The sequence below is a fragment of the Sander vitreus genome, chromosome 18 (genome assembly GCF_031162955.1).
Source record: "Sander vitreus isolate 19-12246 chromosome 18, sanVit1, whole genome shotgun sequence".
Taxonomy (NCBI): Eukaryota; Metazoa; Chordata; class Actinopteri; order Perciformes; family Percidae; genus Sander; species Sander vitreus.
In genome coordinates this window covers 10,771,833-10,796,365 of record NC_135872.1, presented here as the reverse complement: position 1 = coordinate 10,796,365, position 24,533 = coordinate 10,771,833, and the positions used below count along the sequence as shown (strand labels likewise).

The 24,533-nt window shown below is 36.6% G+C and overlaps 1 protein-coding gene across 2 annotated transcripts; it reads right to left on the bottom strand.

The window, feature by feature from the left end:
* Positions 1 to 3,034: 3,034 nt before the first annotated feature.
* LOC144533555 (macoilin-1) lies at positions 3,035 to 17,258 on the bottom strand. Of its 2 annotated transcripts, none has more exons than XM_078274990.1 (11): positions 16,736 to 17,258; positions 12,438 to 12,579; positions 12,200 to 12,326; positions 11,431 to 11,554; positions 10,956 to 11,134; positions 9,599 to 10,061; positions 9,331 to 9,489; positions 7,722 to 7,892; positions 6,936 to 7,062; positions 5,981 to 6,155; positions 3,035 to 5,221 (listed from the first exon to the last, which is right to left on the bottom strand). In XM_078274990.1, the coding sequence occupies exons 2-11, from the start codon at positions 12,555 to 12,557 to the stop codon at positions 5,031 to 5,033; spliced, it is 1,836 nt and encodes a 611-aa protein (XP_078131116.1). In that variant the 5' UTR covers positions 12,558 to 12,579; positions 16,736 to 17,258; the 3' UTR covers positions 3,035 to 5,030. The 2 variants fall into 2 exon arrangements, with proteins under 2 accessions (XP_078131116.1, XP_078131115.1); XM_078274989.1 differs by lacking the exon at positions 16,736 to 17,258 and adding an exon at positions 14,132 to 15,648.
* Positions 17,259 to 24,533: the final 7,275 nt, after the last annotated feature.

Sequence of the window (24,533 nt, the reverse complement as noted above, 5' to 3'; positions counted from 1 at the left end):
CTATGTCTTTTATGACTTTTCTAACATACTATACTACGACTATGACTTTTTTATGACATACAACACAATGACTTTTTATGACATGCTATACTATGACTTATGACATACAATAATATTACTTTTTATGACTTTTTCATGACATACAATACTATGACTTTTTATGACTTTTTATGACATGTTATAATATGACTTTTTCATGACATACAATACTATGACTATTTTATGACATACAATAATATTACTTTTTATGACTTTTTCATGACATACAATACTATGACTTTTTTATGATTTTTTATGGCATACAATACTATGACTTTTTTATGACATGGTATACTATGACTTTTTATGACTTTTTCATGACATACAATACTATGACTTTTTTATGACATACTATACTATGACTTTTTCATGACATACAATACTATGACTTTTTTATGACATGCAGTACTATGACTTTTTATGACATGCAACACAATTACTTTTTTATGACATTTAAAAACATACTTTTATACTATGACTTTTTATGACATACAACACAATTACTTTTTTATGACATGTTATACTATGACTTTTTATGACATACAATACTATGACTTTTTATGACTTTTGTATGACATACAATACTATGACTTTTTATGACTTTTTCATGACATACAATACTATGACTTTTATGACATACAATACTATGACTTTTTTATGACATTCTATACTATGACTATTTTATGACTTTTAAATAAACATACTATACTATGACTTTTTTATAACACAATTACTTTTTTATGACATACAATACTATGACTTTTTTATGACATACAACACAATGACTTTTTATGACATGCTATACTATGACTATTTTATGACTTTTTCATGACCTACAATACTATGACTTTTTATGACTTTTTCATGACATACAATACTATGACTTTTTATGACATACAATACTATGACTTTTTATGACTTTTTCGTGACATACAATACTATGACTTTTTATGACTTTTTCATGACATACACTACTATGACTTTTTTATGACATACACTACTATGACTTTTATGACATACAATACTATGACTTTTTCATGACATGCTATACTATGACTTTTTCATGACATACAATACTATGACTTTTTATGACTTTTTCGTGACATACAATACTATGACTTTTTATGACTTTTTTATGACATACAATACTATGACTTTTTTATGACATTCTATACTATGACTTTTTATGACTTTTTCATGACATACAATACTATGAATTTTTTATGACATGCTATACTATGACTTTTTTCATGACATGCTATACTATGATGTTTTCATGAAATTTTATGACATTCTATACTATGACTTTTTATGACTTTTTACGACATACTATACTATGACTTTTTTATAACACAATTACTTTTTTATGACATGCTATACTATGACTTTTTTATTACATACAATACTTTGTATTTTTTATGAAATACAATATTATGACTTTTTAATGACATGCTATACTATGACTTTTAATGACATACTATACTATGACTTTTTATGATTTTTTCATGACATACAATACCATGACTTTTATGACTTTTTCATGACATACAATACTATGACTTTTTATGACTTTTCATGACATACAATACTATGACTTTTTATGACTTTTTCATGACATACAATACTATGACTTTTTTATGACATACAATACTATGACTTTTTATGACTTTTTTATGACATACAATACTATGACTTTTTATGACATTTTTCATGACATACAATACCATGACTTTTATGACTTTTTATGACATGCTATAATATTACTTTTTATGACATACAATACTATGACTTTTTATGACTTTTTCATGACATACTATACTATGACTTTTTATGACAATACTATGACTTTTATGACTTTTGTATGACATACAATAATATGACTTTTTATGACTTTTTAATGACATACAATACTATGACTTTTTATGACGTTTTCATGACATACTATACTACGACTTTTTATGACTTTTCATGAAATACAATACTATGACTTTTCATGACATACAATACTATGACTTTTTATGACTTTTTCATGACATACTACTGACTTTTATGACTTTTTATGATATGCTATACTATGACTTTTTATGACATGCTATACTATGACTTTTTCATGACATACAATGACTATGACTTTTTATGACATACAATACTATGACTTTTTATGACTTTTTTATGACATACAATACTATGACTTTTTTATTACATGCAATACTATGACTTTTTATGACTTTTTTCATGACATACTATACTATGACTTTTTATGACTTTTCATGACATTCAATACTATGACTTTTTATGACTTTTTCATGACATACTATACTATGACTTTTTATGACTTTTCTATGACATTCAATACTATGACTTTTTATGACTTTTCTATGACACACAATAATGTCTTTTTATTATATACTGTTTTCATGACTTTTATGACTTTTTACGACATACTATACTATGACTTTTTTATGACAATGACTTTTTTTGACATGCTATACTATGACTTTTAATGACATACAATACTACGACTTTTTATGACATGCTATATTATGTTTTTATGACATGCTCTATTGTCACGTTTTTATGACTTAATATAGTAGAACTATTTTTGGCAAACTATACTATGACATTTTTAAAAAAGTAAAATAAAAAAATTGTTCTAAATATGATGGGTCCTCTTCTTCAAGGAGACATATCATGAAAAACTCTTTTTATGTGGGTATCTGGAGTGCCACAGGGTTCTATCCTTTGTCCAGCAGCAAGGTTTTTGTAGCTTTTACAATCTGCAAACAGCATGGTTGTTTCAAATACTTACTTACATACTATTTTTTGTAAATAACATATACACCTCTCAGGGTTTCTGGTTCAGTAGTTCAGGATGCATGCATGGGGAACAATTTAGAAAAGAAGAAAAAACTTTTCTGGAGAGTTTCACCTTTTCGGGACTGTAATGTAGGTTCTAAAAAAATAATGTACACACAGACACTCAAAAGAGACAAAATTCAATTGTTTAAATTATTTATACAAAAAAACATCCTGGTGTATCAGGAGCGTGTTCTCTACCCTCAGAGCATCACTGTTTTAATTATTTGTTCAAAATTTTAAGAAACTGTAGCCCTTGTACAAGTATATTCATGTACATACTTAAAGTCACAATGTGTGCTCAAATAACAGTTGAATAAAACACATTTCATGCGGACAAACACATTGCCGTACAAAATTACAGCAGTATAATAAAAGTACAGCAGGACTAAAAAATATTTTTGATACAAAACACCCTAGAAACACACTAAATAAAAAGCTACCAAAATGGAGACATCCACTTCATGAGTGTTTTTCAGCTGCGTGGGTATTTTCAATTCTGTACATTGTGAGTAAATAAAAGAAAAATTAAACAAAAAACCCTACAAAAACAGTACATAGCACTTCAATTCAAACACATAACTCTTTCACATTTAATTTGTGTTTTCCTTCCCAGTTTGAAAGTAATATATATATATAGGCACAGTAATTAAATTCATGAACCATGTTTGGTCAACACCATTCCTTGTTGTTGCAAGGTTGCAACACGGTGTCACGGAAGTTCGTGAACAACTCCACTTTAATTCATGAACGAAGTCTAATTCTTGCAAACAAAGTGGAAACCATTCAGTTCACTTTTTCCACACTTTCTCTCTTTTCCAGAGGTTTGCCACTGTGGAGCTGAGAGCTGCCAAATGTAGCTGTCAGTTGGAACAAAGAGAAATAATCGCTACTTACTATGAACTCTTTTTACTGCTCCTCCTCAACTTTATCTGGTCATTCCGACAATTAAACATCACTGCACATTGTTCTCAAGAAACTCCCAGATTGAAGGCAGGAAGCTTCACACAAAAATGACACCCGTTAAATCAAAATATCTGCAACTCTGAAGGTTCTCGTTCCAAAACACGTTTAGATTTTAAAAAGTGGTAATTTGATCATAATTTCAGCACAATTTAAATATTCTTAATCCACTATTTACAGGAACAGACATACTTTTCTTAAAGATTGAGCATAATGATGTTGTTGGTTAATAATTAAATTTATGCTTTGAGAGAAATGTAAATAGAATATTGTTTCGACCTAATATTTGTATTTTATCAAATAATTGTTTATTTCAGTCTTAAAATTCAAGGGAAGTCCATAAACACAACTAACTAGGATTTGGGGATAATTCAATATTATCATGTATCATCTCTCTATATTCATATTGAGACATTCATATATTGGTATTAAGTCTGAACATATTTTACCAAAATCTGTTGCAGCATGAAATCTTATTTTTATAACATTTTGACATGTCACAGTAGGAAAAGCACAGGTGTAAATAATGAAAGTAATGATAGCTGAATTCCATTTAGCTGCTTCAGTTACAGGGTCCTGGTATTGTGCATGCTGGCTCACTGTCATGTCTACCTGGGACACTTGAATAAAAAAAAGGTTATTATAGTCCCTAAAATCTTACAACTTTGTAGTGTGTAAGTGTGTAGTTTTACTGTCATGCCAGATAATATATAATACAGAATAAATCTGTCTTTTAAAGCTACAGTATGTAAACAATGTTTATCTACTTGTCCATTTTGAAGTTATCAAGAAATCATTCATTTAGACAAATTTATAGGGTCTGAATTTAAAGAAATGTTGTGCTTTTTTCGGTTGCATCCCAACTAGATGGTTTATGCTGTATCTTCACATAGAAATTGTGTCTACAGCAGCTCTGCATAACAGATTGTTTTCGAGTAAAAAAAAACTTCAACCCTTGATGTTGGAGGAAACAGGAAATATAATAATGTAAAGGTAGCACCATCAGTGCAGCAAAAGGCATTTGACTTGTGGAGGTTCATTCTGGTTCCACTCATGGCTGGAAGTAGATGACTTCATGGTGTCATTTAGCTCTGTAATAAAAATCCATTAGCCCCTTGCCCTGATGTTTTATGTAGAGGGGTCTAAAGATCAAAAAAAGGCGATGACATCCTTTATTTCTTCAGACATTGGTACATCAGTGCTCGTGGATTCAGCATGTAACGCTCAGAGTTGAGTAGCTTGGTGAGATACTGCGGCACCGGAGGCCGAGGAGCCATGTATGATAAGCCTGGACTGACGGCCATCACCTCCGCAATCTTCTGCTTCATCTCCTTTATTTCCCGGTCCTGCCTCATCACTTTATCTGAAGGACAAACAAAGGTAATACCTGAGGGCGTGGACAGTGCAGGATGTAGCATATCATAATATTCCAAGTCATTGTTGAACTATAACGTGTGAAAAGCTGGATTCTTAGGAGTTATTCTCTCCCCTCAAGTTTTCCAACTATAAAAACTACCCTTATGTAAAGTCCATATGGCATTTTTCTCTGTGCTCTGAGTATGGCATTTGTCTCTGAGACCAAAAACCTTTACCAAGACTACACAATGTTCTACATTTGTTATTTGAAACTTGTATTTGCGGATATTCTTCTTCTTATTCTTCCTACATTGAAATCTATCTTCCCATGCATAAAAAATCACCAAACTTTGCACATTGGTCCAGTCCTATGCTAAACTTCCTCAACTGGCTTTGTGGGCAAATAGTCCTGATGATGGCGCTATAGCAACCGTCTAAAGTCGACATGTCGACAAGTCGACAGTCGTACATGCTTGCACTTTGCAGCTGTCACCAACATTAGGCCCAACTGAGCAGAAATGTTCATATGCTTTGACCTTCTCAAAAACTGTAAAACTAATTAAACCCTACTCCTGCCACAGTTTATGCTCAAATGACACCAGAATTGCTCCACTGCATCTTTAGACTGTCCTCCACAAACGATCCAACCAGATTTTTGAAGCAGTAAGTCGAAAAAATTGCACACCACAGATATTAAGAATACACTCAAATTTAAAATTAAGTTGCACAATAAGACAATAGAAATGCTAAGAGAAAGAGTGGGGACCTTGAGCGATTTCCAGCTGTCGGCGGGCGTCTCCTAGAGCCGAGAACAGGTCCAGTTTGATGCGAGTCTCTGCGCTCAGGTTGTACTCCAGATGTTGAGCTTTCTCCTGCATGGCTGACAGAGTGGACAGCAGCATGTCCGTCTCTTTCTCCACACAGCGGTATTTTCCCAGAGCCTGAGTCCACAAACACATTGACAGTAAGAACACAGTAAAACGACAAAACATCAATCAACCTTGTGCGATGAACACCTGAGGGATTCTAGTGCTTTGGTTTCCTAAGTATTTTTGCCTTTTTAAAATTTCATAGCCAGTGCTTCACTATGTTTCTTTTGCCTTCATTAACATGTGTTGAGGTTCATTCACTTAGGAAACCAATGAACCACAGAAGACAACAGTTCCATGATGAATTGGCCAGACATTCAAAAAACATGAAAGCTGCACATTATATTAGATACTCTGAGGGATGATTATTTCTGTGTTAACATTGACTTTTAACATTTTGAGGGAGGTGACCCATACGCTGAAATGTATTTATTAAAGCAGTGCAATGTTTTTTTTAATGAAAGACCTGGTTTTTGTTTCAGCATGCTTCATGGAGAGTATGTCACTAAAATGAAATCAAATACCACACAGTACAACAATGTACACACCTGATGTCAAGACAACAAACACAACCATACAATATTACTGCATACTGATAGGATGACAAAGTGCAATGTGTTGACTGCAGTCCAACATAAAATTGATTTTTTTTTTTTTAAATACTAAATGATCCCAATGAACGATTCAGTTTCAAGAGATTTTACAAACACAAAGAATTACAGACATAAAAATCAGAACTCAAACATCAAAACGTCTACATGACCAAACTGAGGACAACCAAGTACTGGAACACTTGAGACTCACAGACACTTAAACTCACAAGTTCATTCCCAAATAGTGTAAAAAAGATACCTCAACATCACTCTCTAGATCTACCACACGACTCTCTTTCACTTGACACTCCAGCTGTAGTTGTTTGTACTCTGTCTCTAGATCTTTAACTCTTTTCCTTAACATTTGGGTCTCACAGTGTTCCTGCCTGGTGTAGGAGACGGAGAAAATAACAGTTTTGAACGGTAAGTGAGGGGTTTCATTGGAAATAAAGACCAGTTTACACAGAAAGAAACATGGCATTAAATTTGCATTGGTCTTGCTTTTTTTTTTTTTTATATTCCACACATGTAATGAAGACGGATACATAAAATGCAAAGAAATATATTACAATCTATGAAAAACAACATGTGAGGAATTAAGGAATAGTTTGACATTTTGGCTTATTCACTTTCTTGATGAGACTTAGATAACAAGACATACCACAAAGAAATAGTCCCAAACATAACTCCTGTGAAACCACAATTGGTGTTTTTTTTACACTTTGGTTTGTGCACAAATTAAACAAATGAGATATAATGTTTCAATTAGTGAGCTTTAGGGGGCTTGTAGGTAGCTAAGCTAATCAGCTGCTGGTTCCAGCTTCATACTGAACACACATACATGAGAGCGGTATCGATCTCCTCATCTAACTTTCAGCAAGAAAGCGAAAAAGCATTATTCAAACTATTTCATCACGTTTGGACATACACTCACAGCAACATTTAATTATACTGAGTAGCATACAAATGCAGATTCAGCTTTACTTTCCAGGTACAAAGCCACGTCAGTAACAGGAGTTTTAAAGGTTTAAGAAGTGTGATTTACCTGTTTGTTAGACTCCGTGCTGTGCTGGCTGCTTCCTCCAGTTTCTGAGCCTGAAGCTCAGCCAACTGTTTTTCAACAGAGAGTCTGGCCTCCGTCTCTGATCTAGTCTTCTTCTCCAGCATCGCACTGCTCTGTTTGTCCCTCTGCTTGGTTTTAGTCAGACACAGAATCCTGAAGGAAAAGCATTAATCTCACTTAATAATATATAATATTGAAAATAAGACCATAAAAAATGGTTTACTGCCACATCCAAATAGACTTGTTTGAGACTAACTTCACAGTGTCTTGCAAAAAGACAGAATCCTTGTTGTTGCTGGAGAGCAATTTGTTTTAAAAAGTCTCATCAGAAGCGCTGATCAAAACTGTGCATAATGTGCTCATCTCAGACAATGATGTGGGTTTGATCTACGAAAATGTTGATATAGTTCATCTGTGAAGTTTTTAGAGCACCGTATTTTTCAGTTTGCAGTGCGCTTAGAGTATTATTAGAGTTTTTCCAGATAAAACTGTGGAGTCACATTTCTATTATTGAGTAAGAGAAAAGCACTAATTACACATAGGGCTGGGCAATATATCGATATTATATCGATATCGTGATATGAGACTAGATATCGTCTTAGATTTTGGATATCGTAATATCGTAATATGACATAAGTGTTGTCTTTTACTGGTTTTAAAGGCTGCATTACAGTAAAGTGATGTACTTTTCTGAACCTACCAGACTGTTCTAGCTGTTCTATTATTTGCCTTCTCCCCACTTAGACATTATGTCCACATTACTGATGATTATTTATCTAAAATCTAAGTGTAAAGATATTTTGTTAAAGCACCAATTGTCAACCCTAGAATATCGCCGCAATATCGATATCGTGGTATTTGGTCAAGAATATCGTGATATCTGATTTTCTCCATATCGCCCAGCCCTAATTACACAGGACATTAAACAGCATGACCAAGACTTCAATTAATGCTCATCACATTGATTCAATTGGTCAGATTGTGTTTTAGTAGCCCCACACCATATAAATTATTATTATTTTTATACATTCTCGTGAATATAAGATCTCATGCTGTGAAAGATTTCAGTAAGTTGTGACGGCCTGGCTCACATGTATTTAAGATGGCTGCAGGCTCTGGTCTCTCTCTTCACCATGCACCACCCCGGGGACACTCCACCTCTACCCTTATCCATTATATTGGGACTTTTCCTTTTACACTTACCTCATGATACACTCATGGCACAACTGATATTACTGACTGAAGTTTATGTTCATTTGTAGTTTGGCCAAATAAAGGCTTTGAGTTGACATTTGTGTAAGCTTCCTCTTTTGTTACAAAAGGAGCCAACGTGTAACATTCATTTATGGATGAGAATTGTGAGAATCAATCCACTTAACATGAACTATTACTTCATATTATAATAATTTTTATCAATCATTTTGAGGATAGAAACATCATTTCACAAATGGTTTGCTTTCACATAGATTGCCATAGTCCGAGCAGCATTTCATCCATGTCTTACTTTTTATTTATAGACTGATGTAATATGTAAAACGGCCCACAGAAGGAGCCAAAGAGCTTTTAGCAGTGGATCTAGTGGATGACTCACTTGCTCTGGAGCAGCATGTTGGACTGTCTGAGCAGGGAAACCTCTGGTCTCAGGCTCCTCTCGCTGTTGGTCAAGTTGCAGATGTGACTTCGCAGCTCCTGCTCGCTCTGCCTGCTCACCTGCAGCTCGCCCTTCAGCCTCCTCAGCTCCTGCTCCAGCCTGAAAGATAATAAAGGTGGAGTTACAGGGAAAGAGAGATTTTTTTTTAGCTCTAATTGTACCTTCACATGCCTAATATCGAACTAAACTGAAGTTAATGGTGGCATACTTGGTCATCTGTTCAGTGTGGTGATTCTGAGCTGCTGCGGCACTCTTCTCCGTTACGTCCCGGTTGGGGCTGAGTGTTTTTGAGCTGGATCTCTGCTTCTTCTCAGTCCTCCCTGCAGGTGGTGAAGGAGTGTTCGTGCTGCCTCTGCGGGCTTTTGGCGAGGAGCTTTTAGCCGCCCGTGTGGCTTTGCTTCCTTGCTCATCTTGAGGTAGATTTTCCAGGGTTGTAGAGGATTCCGGTCCTCCTGCCCCACAGTGGAGCAGCTCTCTGGACTCACTAGGTTTGGATGATAATGGACGCCGGTTTGATTCAGCTGACCTCACCTCCTGTGTTCCCTTCTCTGACGCTTTCTCCTCACTGCGGATCTGGAGGCAGTCCACAGAGTGCACCTCATCATGGGCCACTACAGCGCCGTTCTGACACTGATACTGAGTCGACTCAGGCTTTATTTTCCACTTTGAGCCTGCAAGAACAGGCAGATAAAAAACTAAATGTCAATATCATCTTTCTAATATGATCTTAATTCTGCAGTATATAAACGGTGCAAAAACATTTGCAGTCTGCTGTCTTAGGTGTGAACAACAGTGGAGAAAGTTCAGTTTGTTGCATTTAGGTGTTATAAAGATTTGCTGCAGTCAAAAGGATTCCCCTAAGTAGGATGGACTCATCTGTACTCCTTTCCTCACTGACCTTTTCTGGTACGCATACCAGCAAACAATGCATAAACAAGTACGTAAATGAGCAGCAGGACACTTATTAACGTTGTGCTACCACATATCAACAATAGTGCTGCCCCCTATTAGTTGATCAGTCGACTAATCAGTCGTTTTGGTCTTAGTCGACTAAGATTTCTTTTGTGGATTAATCATTTTTATGCTATTTGATGCTGAATGACTTATTTTCCGAGAAACTTATGAGCACATCTCTGCTAAACACAAGATTTAAAGTGGTGCTTTTGCATGATTCTTTGTAGAGAAACTCAGTTTCAGAGATCTGTCTATTAAATAATAATAGATAATTATCGACAAGTATCTTTAGTCGATGACAGCCCTAATCAACAACACCCTTGCAGACCCTTGTCTCTGTGCAATATCTGCTGCCACTTGAGTTATGTTGTCATCATTTTCACTTGGGTGACAAAAGGGGGAAAAAATGGAGTAATTGCATTTTGTAAGAATTTCCTCATTTGCTGAAAATTATGATTTTGTGGTCTTTTTCAATGTTTATTCAATAAACAGTATAAGACTGAGTGGTTACTTTGAGTGCCAAACCTCTGATCTGATAAATTAGGAACATCCTGCAGATTGTAAGAATGGTAGATAGAAGTGTGTATTAATAAATGGTGCAAAAGACTTACTGCTGCTGCCATCTGTGCCAGTCTTGGGGTAAACCTGCAGACCTGGAGGGAGCGAGTGCTGCAGGAGGTGCATGTGGAAATCATTCTCACTCTGCACAGCTTTCTGTATGCGCAGCTTGAAGATGTTGGTGAAGTAGCAGGTGGCATCAAACCCCAGATACACTACAGGATAGCCAATGCTGAATGTGAATACAACAGGGGAAAACACAGTTAGAATGTGTGTGCCACATTAAAAAGCTATAAACTGGCTAACCAATTTCTATTATTATTTGTTAGTCTATTTATAGATGCATGCATAGTACTTGGTGCACGAACATCTAAGCCGATTCATAATATCACACAGGGGATTAATAAAAGTTTGTTGCTGTTTTTATTACAGCTCAATTAATCTTACGTAAGAAATCCTAAAAAAAAAAAAACAATTCTGAAAATTCTTCTAAGGGCAGAAATGGTGATTTGTGTTAAATCAACATACCAGTGTGCAGCAAAAAGATGAGACAGATTGGCATGAGAGGTTTTAAGGTCTCTGAGTCGAAGTGAAGCCTCTGTGTACACAAGCAGAATCCACAGGGACACCGTCGATATACAGATGCCTTTCTCTGCAGAAGAATATAACATAATAAGATAAGATAGACTTTATTAATCCCACACTGGGGAAATTCCTGTGCTACAGCAGCTCAAAAGAAAAAATGTACACACATCAGAATAACACAAATACACATTAAATAGACATAGGAGAGAACATATACAGAAAGTATTATAAGAAATAGAAAAAAATAAAATCAGTTATAATAATAGTAATAATACAAACATATTTATGCAATAAACAACCTTATATAAACAGACAGTATATAAACACAGATATACAGATGAGTAAGGTGCGGATGAATAGAAAAGACATATTGCACAGTAGGAGGTGACACAGAGTAATAAATAAATAAATATGCATAGCGCAGAATATTGTCCAGTGATGGCTCATATTGAGGAAACAGCTAGCAGTGCTACATTATGATGTTGCATTAAAGAGTCTGACTGCTGCTGGAATGAAGGATCAGATGTGAGGAGATGGAAAGAGTACTTATTCTAATAAAATTCCTGCTAATTCAATTAAATGAAATACTTCTAATAGGCTGCATATCTATTACAAACAACGCTTAATTTGTATGAGAGGAACAGAGTTTGGCATATTTTGTCATATGTGCTGTGAAAAACAGAACAAAACAAACAATAATCCACATACTCACCAGTGTGCCATATGTAATTAAATAACACATAGGTGCTTGCCACAAAGAACAGCCAGTGCAAAGGAACAAAAATTAAACAAAAGATGTCCAGAGTGAAGGCAGCACAAACAAAAACAACACAGATAACCTGCAAGCAAAAAAACAACAACATTAATTTCAGTAAAAAGCACTGGATTCATTTTGTAGGATTATCATTGTCTGGGCACACAATATGAAATCACACAGGAGGGTTTCTCACCAGCCCGTGGCAGTGGAAAGTGGTGTATACGCTCCCAAAGAAGAGCCAGCACGGCCACAAGTACTCCAGTCTGAATTCAAGGATGAAATCTGCCAGCAGCACCAGCGTCCACATCATCATAAACTTCAGGAAGGTGTACGCACTGCAAACACACAGATGAAGTCTATCATTTTTATTATTATACATAAACCATCAGCAGAGGGGTGTATTCAGCGTGTACACATGTGAAACTAATTAATTAAAAAAGTATTCTAGGCTCTGATTCCAGTAAATAAACACATTTCAGATGCAGCAAAGCCTCTTAAGCCAAAGCATTAAACACACAGACGCCAATACAAGACTGGGAATCGGATACATGTTGCTAAACCTATAATTGAGCAGCTGCATCTTAAAATTGCAGTCCGTCCTTTTAAGTAGAGGCACTAAAGAACAATGACTGTTCCCTCATTCATTTGATCAGGCCATCACGAGCTAAACAGGAGCTGTGGTTTTCTCCTTTGTTCTGCTCGTCCATAGACTGTTATCACATCACCCCTTCTTTGTTTGGTAACCATGGCAATATTTCAGCTGGAGGCGAGAGGGAGCGCCACAGCACACTATTGCACATGCAAGTTTTAAATTTCCCTTTTGATGTCACTGATATAAAATGTATTTTAATGTATCTTACAGGTATTTTATACTAAAGAAAATACTAAATATGCAACAACAAAAAGCAATATTTTATTGAAAGAGTAAGGGACAGCAGCTTAAATTGTTCATACGTTCAAATTAGCCTTATAATGTTAGCCTACTTAAAGAGCACATTTTAATTGATCTCATTTGTATTTTAGATATAAATATGCAAGTTATTCCACAAAAAAACATGTACTCTTCAATCTTAGAAAGGAGAGAAATGGAGGACTACAGCGTCTTAAATTATTCAAAGAAGTTAAGATACATCTTGTAATATTGCCAATAGAGTATTTTAATTTATCTTTATAATGCCAATAGAGTATTTTAATTTATTTTTATTTTCATCATAGCTGCCAAATACGCAAGGTATTCCACAATAACAATTAGCAAGAATTGTAAAGGCTATTTGATTGCAAATTCATAAAAACAAAATAAGACAGTCTGTGTTTTCAAAATACTGTAGGCTATATTAACATGTTTTTTTTATTTACTGTCTGTCTCATGTGAAACAATGCATAATTAAAACAAGTGGTTTCTTTCTCCTGAGGCAGTCTTTTCTTGTCTGGACTCTGTCTAGACGCTTTCAAATTATGCTTATTTATGTGCAAAATAATCTGCTTTCCTTTGGGCTATTGCATTTTCAGTTAATACAAACATAATGCGTTAACCGTATGCATAATCTGGCCTAATTGAGGACACAGTGTAAAAGCAGGTGTAACAACCGTGAGGAGAAGCAGGCCGACTGTTAACTTGCCCTGCTGCTGATTTCTGTCTTTCTGTCAACAATGTCGGGTGAAGTAACTCGCACAACATGTCTACGCTTCTGCCTGCGCAATCAAACTGCAATGGTGCGTATTAAAGCTCCAGGCTCGTTCATATAAAATGTGAGACACGAGATGAAGTGATGTGGGATGTGAGGCAGACAGGTGAGCAGGATGACGACGGCTGAAATTTACACAAAGACGAGGCACCATAACAAAAGCAGCCTCCGTCAGGGCGACGCGGCTCGCAGCGCTAGCTACCTTTCAGACAGCTTCTCCGTTATTTTCAGTTTTTTCATTTTCCGTAGTCTGCTCGCGTCCACATAACGTTTCTTCATCTTATGGCTTCTACCCCCTCCGTGCTGTTTGTTTTTACACCGCAGAAGCAGCGGCAGCGGAGACAGAAAAATGGCACAAATAAATGATGAAGATCTCTCCTTGTGGAAGAGGATGTTCAGCTCAACCTGTGATGATGTCTAGGAACAGATACAGGCTCACTACGGTTCTGCGCATGCTCAGTGGATGTTGTACCTACAAGTGTTCATCGCAGGAGGGGAGCAGAAGAACACACTGTACAGACTGTACTTAATATGTATTCATTAACAATATAATATAGTAACAATCATAATATTGCCAGCAGCTTTACAAATACACACTTTAAAATAATGCCAAGTAGCCCTATAATAAATGCAACAATAAAACTAACAATGTATAATATAGTTTAAATATGACGTTTTTAACATGTACATATCGTCATCATTGTCAAATATATAGGCCTATCTAAGCCCGCTGCATACAATATACACACAGATATTGTGGATATAACAAGATACAAAACAAGCTACAAACATGTAGTGCAATACGCTGTGTTACAAAAATAGAGTAGTAAAAATATTAATATAAATGAGAATATATAAATATGAATTAAAGTGAGTGTAAGTTGTGCAACAGCAGCAGTAGAATTGTGTGGTTTCCTGTGGATATTTGTCTATAGGATTAAGATGCAAAAGTGTATGTGTGTTTACATTAGCATATCTTTTACATATTTTTATTTGATTTTTCATGTATTTTATTGTTTTACTATGTCAAACATTGTACATGTTCTGTGTTTCCACTGAATGCAAAACAAATTTCGCCTTGAGGAGAATAAATCAAGATAATAAACACTATTTACAAGCGTGAGCGGGGCAAAAGGCAATGGACCCAAATACAGACAACCCAGACAAAGATACTTAGCATTGAAGCTTGTGTCCCTCTGCTGATTACTGAACAGGTCAAATAGCCTAAAGTATTAAACCAGAGATTGAAAAGGAAATTTACTTTAGCTCAACGCCTCTCTGGACAAACACCGCCTGCAGGGGCAGGTGCCCTTTGACTGTAGGTAAGATGTAAACTCACGAAGAGGAAGAACGCATTTGACAGGGTGGATTTGGCAGGAGTGGGGAGGAAACGTTAATTCCATACGGACTTCCTAAAGCTGAGCCAAGAAACAGTTTTCGACCTCACCTGCTTGCTGTGTCGAGACTACTAATAATGTGTCATTCTTTTTTCCTAAATCTTTAACGTCCATGCTTTAAGCAATTTCAATCTGTATTTGAACTTGGAAAAAGGCAGGAACAATGGGTGTGGGGGGGTATGCATCATGGTCTTTAAAATTATGACATATTTACAAAACCTTTGGGAAATGCAAAACGTATTTAAATATGGAGTTACTATTTATATAATGAATTGTTGCTGGGAAGCGAAACATGAGGCCTTGGACATCCAGAGTAGATTTTAAAGATTTTAAAGGTAGGATTGTGAAGATCCAGGACTTAGCCAAAAAAATTGAACATCGACAACTTCTCAGTCCCTCCCCCCTTTCAGGTAAAGCCCAAAACGGTCTCCTAAACCCCTTCCCCCACAAGAGAGAATGAATGTGTGTGCATGAGTAGTGATTGACATGCAGTTAGACACCCCCCCCCCGGCCCCGATTGGTGCATCTGAACAGGGAGCGGTGGATTTTTGCAAATCTCACTACAGGCTGTAGGTGGTGCCAGAGGAGCCGGATTTTTTTTTTTAAATGACCTGCTTCATGTAGTTCTACTCGAACATAGGGTCAGTTTCAGCAAATATGATGAAATAAGTTATGGCGTTTTTCCACTACATGGTACCTGCTTGACTCAGCTCGGCTCAGCTCGGCCGCGGTGCCCCGTCCTCCTTTTTCCATTGCAGATTTAGTACTGCCTCATGCGTGAGGCGAGCGTGGCTGGTCGTCATAGCGACGCCGCAGGAAACTGCCGCGACCTAATGCGACACACACACAGAACATCGAATGTGTGTTGTTTTTGACTCTCGGCATGTGGCTGTTGCCACAGCCAGAAGACAAATTTAGTTTTAAAAGAAGCTGGAGGCAGCAAAGAAACCACCGCCGGCTAAACTATTTAAAAATGGCGGGTTTGTTCAGGACACCCCTGTCTGTCGCTAGCAATGATGACACAGTGAAGAGGTGACGATTCTCTCCGACCAATCAGTAGTCTGCAGGTTTTTACGTCACCTTTTGGTATCAGTTTAGCTCGCTTGGAACCTCTACGGAGGTGATACTAAAAAAAGTACCTGTTGGCAGGTACCAGGTACTTTTTTTCATAATGGAAAACCAAAAAAGGCGAGTAGAGTCGAGGTGAGTCAAGCAGGTACCATGTAGTGGAAAAACGCCAGTAGTTTTATAAGTCTTACCTACTGCACCTTTAAAGTTGTTTAAAGTTGTCATTATTGAGCCCTCCATAACAAGGATGTCCTTAGTCAAGTCAGGCAGGCTGCAACTTTTCTTTCAAAATGCTAGATTTTACTTAAAAAAAAATAAATAAAAAAGATACAACTACTTACCCACATCTGAGGCTAGCACAGTGTGCCTCTCCTCAGGGGTCAGCCACACACGTTCTGGCTACACAGCAGGCTCCTGGTTCAAATAAGGCTGTGTTTGTATAATGCACACAGTCTACAACTGAGAAGCACAGATGGATCTACAGGCTCGGCTTGTTGGAATTTATCCAGACTGGAGTTTTTTTTTTTTTTATATGAGTCATTTCTGGGTTTCCACTCTGCACTTACAGAAGAGGTTGTTTTCATTTTGGTTAATTAAATAATCCACTCTAACTACAACATTAGATTTCCTATCACCACATTGTCACACACACACACACACTGCTATTGTGTTTAAATTAGTGCCACTTCATGTGATAACAAACTTCTTTCATTTAAAATAAACACTTGGGCTGAATTTCTGTAGTCTTGTCTGCATGCCAAGAGAGGCTCACTCTTCATACCACAGCATAAAAAAAGTCATACAAAAGTGAGCACATGTTTCTGATCTGTTACTAGTGCAATCCCCATGAAGTTAACTAAGAAGACAGATTAGAGCACTACCTGAAGGGAGCGGACAGGGGGAGGGGTGTTATTCTCCCAGCAGAGGCGATAACGGGATGAGTTTTTCCTCTGCTACTCCGTCCAGCGATAGCAGAGGTCTTCTGGCTTGGCCAAGCTCGATAAGCCCAGCAGTGTCATCCTGTGGGGCTTATCAACTCCAGCAGCGAGCCTCAACAGTTGGTCCCAAGGCTAGAGAATGTTTATGACTTTGGCGTCAGTTTGTCGTACTTAAAAGTAGACTGTGTAATATGGCTAAAATAATGACTTTTCACATTATCTGCATTGTTGTAGATTTTATATAAATTATCAATGTGAGTTGGTGAATCTTGCAAGTTGAAGTTTCTGCAGCAAAGATTGGCCAGCTTTTCAGATACGTCATGGCTGAGTTAAAATCTGATATGTTAACACAGTTTACTACAGCTCTGCCAGACAGCTCCCTGCATGTCTAGTGAGAGAGAAAGTAATCAAGTGCAGAGGATAAATTTCCCTTGCTATTTCTTTCAACTAAATAGTATTAAGAAAGAAGAAAGAAATAAATAAGTTGGCAGAAACACAAAAAATCCATTTCTATAGGCAGGAAGACACTGGTAGATCAGTTACATCAGTCTGTCCAGGCTGTAGACAGCTCATTTAGTCTGAGCTGTTATCTCGCCACATCACAGTCACTTTGGATTAGAAACAGGATGCTGAAAAAAAAGAGCTCACTCCATTGAAATCTGACCAAAGATCTCAGCGCTCAGTGCAAACTGTATTTGATTTACTATGTTCAACTGACTTTAAAACCAAGATTAAACACTCCATTACACATGGTCAGCTAGCCTATGAAAATAATAGTCAAGTTTGTTTTAAACAGGATTTTGCCCTGTACCAGGACCAATCAGAAGGTGTTTCTGAATCACTTATATAATAGCAGTTTGCATTAAAATATAGCAAACTTACTCAGACTCTTATCTACACCAAACCTTCATTTGTAAAAATAAAAAAACGGTAACATTTTGTAATGTAATATAAAATATAAGCATTTCTTTACCCTTTGATATGATCTCAAAGGGTTGTGTGGCTATAAAACACTTGTATTTGACTTTTCCTGTCCTGTTCATTGGCCTGATTTTACTACCAGTTTCTTTTCTTTTTTGAAGTCTTGCAGAATTGTCCAATGTTGATGTCCTTGACTGGTGATAGGGTTGGATTAAAATGTATATTCCAGCAACCCATGCCAGCACAGTGCACAGTCAGCCTTCTTTGATTTTACATGGTTTGTGTTGACTGTAATGGATCAGGTTTTAGTTACTTTACACCCACCTAACATTGATAATTTTGGTTATGAGTCACAAAAAAGATTGTCTACTATTATCAAGTAAGTTTGTTTTGTCAACACTCCCATCCTAATGCCTGCGTGACTTAAACAACGGTCCTGGATCAAGGCTATAGGTCTCATACGCCACACTGTTTTGAAGTGTCACCTGTGAGAAGTGGGCTCCTGCCCACTGAGGCAACACAAACATTCAGACCTCCCTCTAATGAAAAGAGAGCAGCTTCCTTCCTTTCATTGAGTGCCTTAAGATGCAGCACAACAAAACTTGCTAAAAGGCTCGTCAGCTCACCTCTTAAGCTTTCATCACAAATACAGGAACACTGCAGCCCCTCCGTCAAACCAAAGCCCACTGAAAACAGATCTACTCTGCCACATGCCAAAGCACTGACAGATCACTTTCAATGATAAAGGCCTGAAGGAAGGAGGATTGTAGCCATGGCAAACACTTCATTCCTAATCTGTATGTGGTAGCTGGTTCTATAGTAACCACATACTTCCCTATATTGTCCTGAGAAGCTAATAACATATGGACTGGATGCACAGTATGGGGCTTTTGTGTGCCCTGTGCGTCCTAGTGCCTCTTAATGGTTATTGTTTCATGAGCTACCGTGATGGCGGAGAGTTCAACCAGTGGCCAAAGACTGAGCTCTCCCAGCACACCCAGCTAAATAAAACAGGCCTGGTTCACATCAGCCATCAGCAGACGGGTGTTGTTCTTTCTCCAATCCGCTGCCTGTTTGATAGCTATTCTCACTTAATAGCCCTCCAGCAAATGCACATTACACAAACATTTGGAGAGGGGTCCCAAGGCAGCAGTGGAGGAAATGGTTAAAGTGGGTGTGGTTGTATCCCAAACACAATGTAGTGCAAAAGATTCATTCACACACAACTACAACTGTGAAAAAAATAAAAATCAATTGACTTAAGAACTCAAGAAATAGTTTGCCGTTGTGAAGCAGCTTCTAATCTATTTTTGTTTGGGACGACAGAGGTGTAATGATACAGTCAAGGGTTTGTTACAGTAGGGTTAATGCACAATTCAGGGCTCATGGATTGATACACATGATATTTTTGATTAAGTTGGAAGGAAAACAAAAATGAATAAAATTGTGTTTTTTTTCTTTACAAAGTGCCACTTTCTAATATGCTACCTTTATAAACGGTTTATAAGTTAAAACTAATGGCTTTATTCATTCATGGAAATTCTAATTAGTAATAATTCTTTAAAGCCATTAATAAGAACCCATTTTAAATGTATGATATTTATGTAAGCATAAAAGCAATATTTTCTCTTTTATTGTTTGTTCAACTGCTCCCTTTTTTAATTTGATATTTAATTTTATTAATAATGTTATTTGGGCAATATCATCATTAACATGCCAACAGAGAATGCAGACTTCAACAATATATTGTGCCATGATATATTGTTATACCCGTACAGGATGTCATTCTTCAACTTCAAGGTAGGGCTGGGAGATAGGGAGAAAATCAGATGTCACGATATTCTTGACCAAATACCTCAATATCGATATTGCGGCGATACTCTAGGGTTGACAATTGGTGCTTTAACAAAATATCTTCACACTTAGATTTTAGATAAATAATCATCAGTAATGTGGACATAATGTCTAAGTGGGGAGAAGGCAAATAATAGAACAGCTAGAACAGTCTGGTAAGTTAAGAAAAGTACATCACTTTACTGTAATGCAGCCTTTAAAACCAGTAAAAGACAACACTTACGTCATATCACGATATTACGATATCCAAAATCTAAGACGATATCTAGCCTCATATCACGATATCGATATAATATTGATATATTGCCCAGCCCTACCACTCAAGGCAACCACATCTTGTGCCGCGCTTAGAATCACATTTCTGCTCAGAAACTCAATGTGTTCTTACATATTCTCAGAGACACCTTCTGTTTTTTTTCAAAGATTGGCTCCTGTGCCTTATGCAAACTTCCTTATTAACTTTTTTATTCATTATTTCTGGATGGAAATATTTGAGAATTGATGTCTGGGAAAAATGCAATAACTGTATATCTGTCCTAGTGCATTATTACCCGAGGAGGCCCAACGCCCTAACAAATATTGCATGTGAGCATGTTATTTTCTCCAGAGCGCTGTTCTCTGCAGTCTTCTGGCTATTTTTTCCACTCTTTGCCTGAATAATAAATACGCCCCACAGATCTTTACATCTGCTTATCGCTGCTGCCACAATAATCTGACACAGACGTTTGCCGAGCCTGACATTTTCACTGAAGATGGGGAGAACATTCCTTTTTCTCATGCTGTTAAATCTGTTCTCCATTAGCCGTGTCAGACAGATGCATCGACACAATCCATAAGCTTCACTCAGGAATGGCTTGGTCATGCAAGGGTCAATAGCTCACGGCTCATTATTTAAGTGGCAACCAATGCACTCATGGTACAGCAGTTATGTGACATGGGAGAAGTTTGAAAGGACAAAGTTCAGGACTGGGTTGCATCAGCTTTTTGTTGATTCATAAATGCCCCATTTTCACTGCATAGTACACCGCAGCTCTACCTGTACTCAACTCGTTTCGCTCTTTTTTTGGTTATCCATTTGCAAAAGTTGTGGATAGTGCCTGGTACTATTTTTAGTACCACCTCGGTCAAGGTTCCAAGCAAGCTGAGCCGATACTAGAAGGTGGAGTTAAAAGTGAAAAACGAAATATAGAGAAGCACCAGATACCAAACGTGAGTTGTGTTGAGTCGAGCTGAACCAAGTGATGAAAATTAGGCATTAGTTTGTGTGTAAAGTTCTCAGACACTGTACTAGTTGGTTTGAAACTCTTGATTCACTATATCGGGTTGCACATGTAAAACTTAAGGAATGTCGTAGATGGTAAAGACTAGTAATGTGTAAATCTGATCTGTTCAATTAAAAGCTCCAACTATGTAAACAGGAAGTCATTGTAGCATCACGAGCTGTCATATAACCTTCAAAAATAACATTTTTAGTAAGCCAAATTATTATTATATTAAACCTAAGTACCAATCTTTTGTAAATGTGGATAAAAATGTTCTTTATATTTGTATACATGTAGAAATCTGTGTAGAAACAGCATAGGTAAGATATTGGTCAACAATATTTACCTCTTTAATTCCTCATTCTAAAGGGGTGTTGGCATGCTTAAGTTCTGTCAGTTAGCTTATTCTGTATTTTTCAACTGAGCATTTGTTTTAAAGTTGCTAACATATCCAAATGAGAAAATGCATTTATTCCTATGGATTCCTTAGATGTTTGGTTTTTGTTATACTCTACACGGGTACACATCTGCATCTAGTTGAGGGAGATCATTGTGACAGGTCAAACTTTCATAAGGAATATAACTCACTGAGCTGGAGAGTAATTACGTTTATAGTTGCACAATCAAAGGTCTGTGAATGCTTTAAATTCATAAACAACAGGGAGCACTGAGCTTGGTAAACAACTTATAATTAAATGAAGTGTCATAATAATCTACTAATTTATGGTTGTCATGACCAACTACAGCTGTTACGTATTCTACTGCAGACATGCAAAGTATTCTCATTGTTCTCTATAGATGGATGTATGTAAATAAAAAGTGTTGGTTCACCCCAATTACTAAAAATGAAGGAAAAAAAAACAAACATGTAAATTGCCTCTTGCAGTTTATAGCCCTGCAGAGAGTTTTGATTTAAATATTTCAACCCTATCCCCAGACAAGAACGTCAATCCTGGATAATACTGCAAATCTCAGATTACCTTCATTAACAATGTTTTTGAAATGATTTCTTTCTACAATAAACAATAGGGGAAACTGGTGACTCAAGGTTCACTGACTAGCTTTCTTTGTTTACTTACTAGTAACTTACTTACTTTTTCCTTTTGTCTCTGAATGTTTATGTAGCAAATTCATAAAGCTCCGGTGTTAACGCATATTTTTCTTTTTAATTCACATAGTAAAATATGTCTTTCTAACATTGTTGTATGTAAAATTTGCCTTGAATTCTGTCTGTACTCATAATAAACCCAGCCATCACATCCTGCAAAACTAAGTTTGTAGATGAGTTTTTTGATGATTCGGGTTTTTTTGTGTTTTTTTCATTACTTATATTATATATTTTTGGTATTATAGCAGCAAGTAGATCTCAATGTCATTTTAGCTCCACAAGAATAAGCATTACTACAAAACATGGTGCGGAAAATGGAACATTTATAAATACTGTAGAAATAAAGGCCACATAGAAAAGTGTGAGATCCAACAACAATAAAATTAAATAAAAAACATCTTTACATCATATATACAACATAATATGTTAGTATAATATAGTTTTAATGTGCTTCACTGGGAACAGTGAACTTAAACTAACATTGCATGCACACACACATATACAAACGCATACCAAAATTGAAAATATTATCACAGCTGTTTGTATAACCTAAACATGGCTCGTTACATTTGAAGTTGAACCATGTCCTTCCAAATTTATGGTGTTTCTATCACTGATTTGGCTTGAGGTGTTAAACTGTCATGAGAAAAGCTTAAAGAGGAGAGAACAAACATATGGTCTCCCATGTACAGTAAATGGACCCTATACTGTATATCTATAGCCCTTATGTAATCAACATTCCTCCTATAATAACTAACATGTGGGGAAACATTTAAACAACCGGATGATTATACAAAAGGAATATTCAACATTCATGTGGCTGCTGGAAATTCTTTGATATAATCAGTTATTTGCTTTAAATCAATATTTCCAAGAGGGATTTCATTACACAGCTGAAACTTGCATGTCTGCTCTGTGTTTCTACTGGATGCCAACCATGTTTTCAGTGTGTAAATGTTTTAAATACTGTGGTTATTAATTATATAACATACACAAAGCTCCTCCCAGCTGTGTGGTCTGCTCTGTCGTTTGCGTGACAAGTAATTTTCTCTTTTCTACTTCACCGAAATGCCTCAAACCAGCAATCTCTCTATATCCTGTGTATTGAAAGCCCACTCCCCATGTCGTTTAAGTCGGGATGTTTTTTTGGGTTGCTTTTTTAACCCTCCTCCTTCGTTTTCCTATTACTATGGGAAGTCCTGGGTTGTGGTCCAATCATTTTAGTTTTTATTAAGATGTGATGATAACGTGGCAGGTTGATTGCCGCATGGAGCCACATGAGGAAAGGGTGTGGTGAAGGCCCTCAATTAGGCGTCATTTAAAGAAGCCTGTGCTAAATAAAGCAATTACAACATCACTGCAGGAAACCTCTGTGTTTAAAAGGCAGCATGACATCAGGATGTACTACTGAGGAAGCTGGTTGCCAACCAAAGACTTTTCATCCAACAATAATATGACAATTCCTTTCAGGCTGGGTGGATATCAAAGTGTAAGGATAAAGACTGTCAGACATCAAAAGCAAAAAAACAACAGAGGCTCTATTATGTGTTCTTTAACACATCTCATGTTGTTACGGTGTTGTGCATACAACTAGATTGACATTTATATAGCTTTGCTTGTCACACGTCGCCACTGTTTTTTTTAAGATGATTTCTCTCTCTGCCAGAAGACATGCGATAATTAAAATTTAATACAGTGTTATCATAAATTTCATACTTGCGGTGGCCTGGGACCATAACTTGCTTGTGTTATCTTTGTAATTGAGGAAACAAGAAAGTAAAGCAAAGATTTATCTCAGTTTGCGAGCAAATAGAAGTCCCATGACACTACAATGTAACCAAACTAACCCCTTCCTCCTGCAAACAGGCCATATAGTACTGGATCTGTAAACATAATAGGTCTTCATGGAGCCATTACGTAATTCTAACTACCATACAGTGAATCTATTATCTTGCAATCTTTCATAAATGCTCATAATGTGATGCCATACGGCAGAAGGTTGGACTTATTTAAATATTTTAACCTTCCAGGATTTAAACTAGACACCATCCAGTCC

Excerpts from the sequence above, each read along its gene's own strand:
- LOC144533555 (XM_078274989.1), bottom strand. The coding sequence starts at position 14,208 with ATGAAGAAACGTTATGTGGACGCGAGCAGACTACGGAAAATGAAAAAA. Across the intron at positions 11,555-12,199 it reads TAATTACATATGGCACACTG|AGAAAGGCATCTGTATATCG; the intron begins GTGAGTATGTGG and ends ATTCTTCTGCAG. Across the intron at positions 11,135-11,430 it reads CATCTTTTTGCTGCACACTG|CATTGGCTATCCTGTAGTGT; the intron begins GTATGTTGATTT and ends ATTCACATTCAG.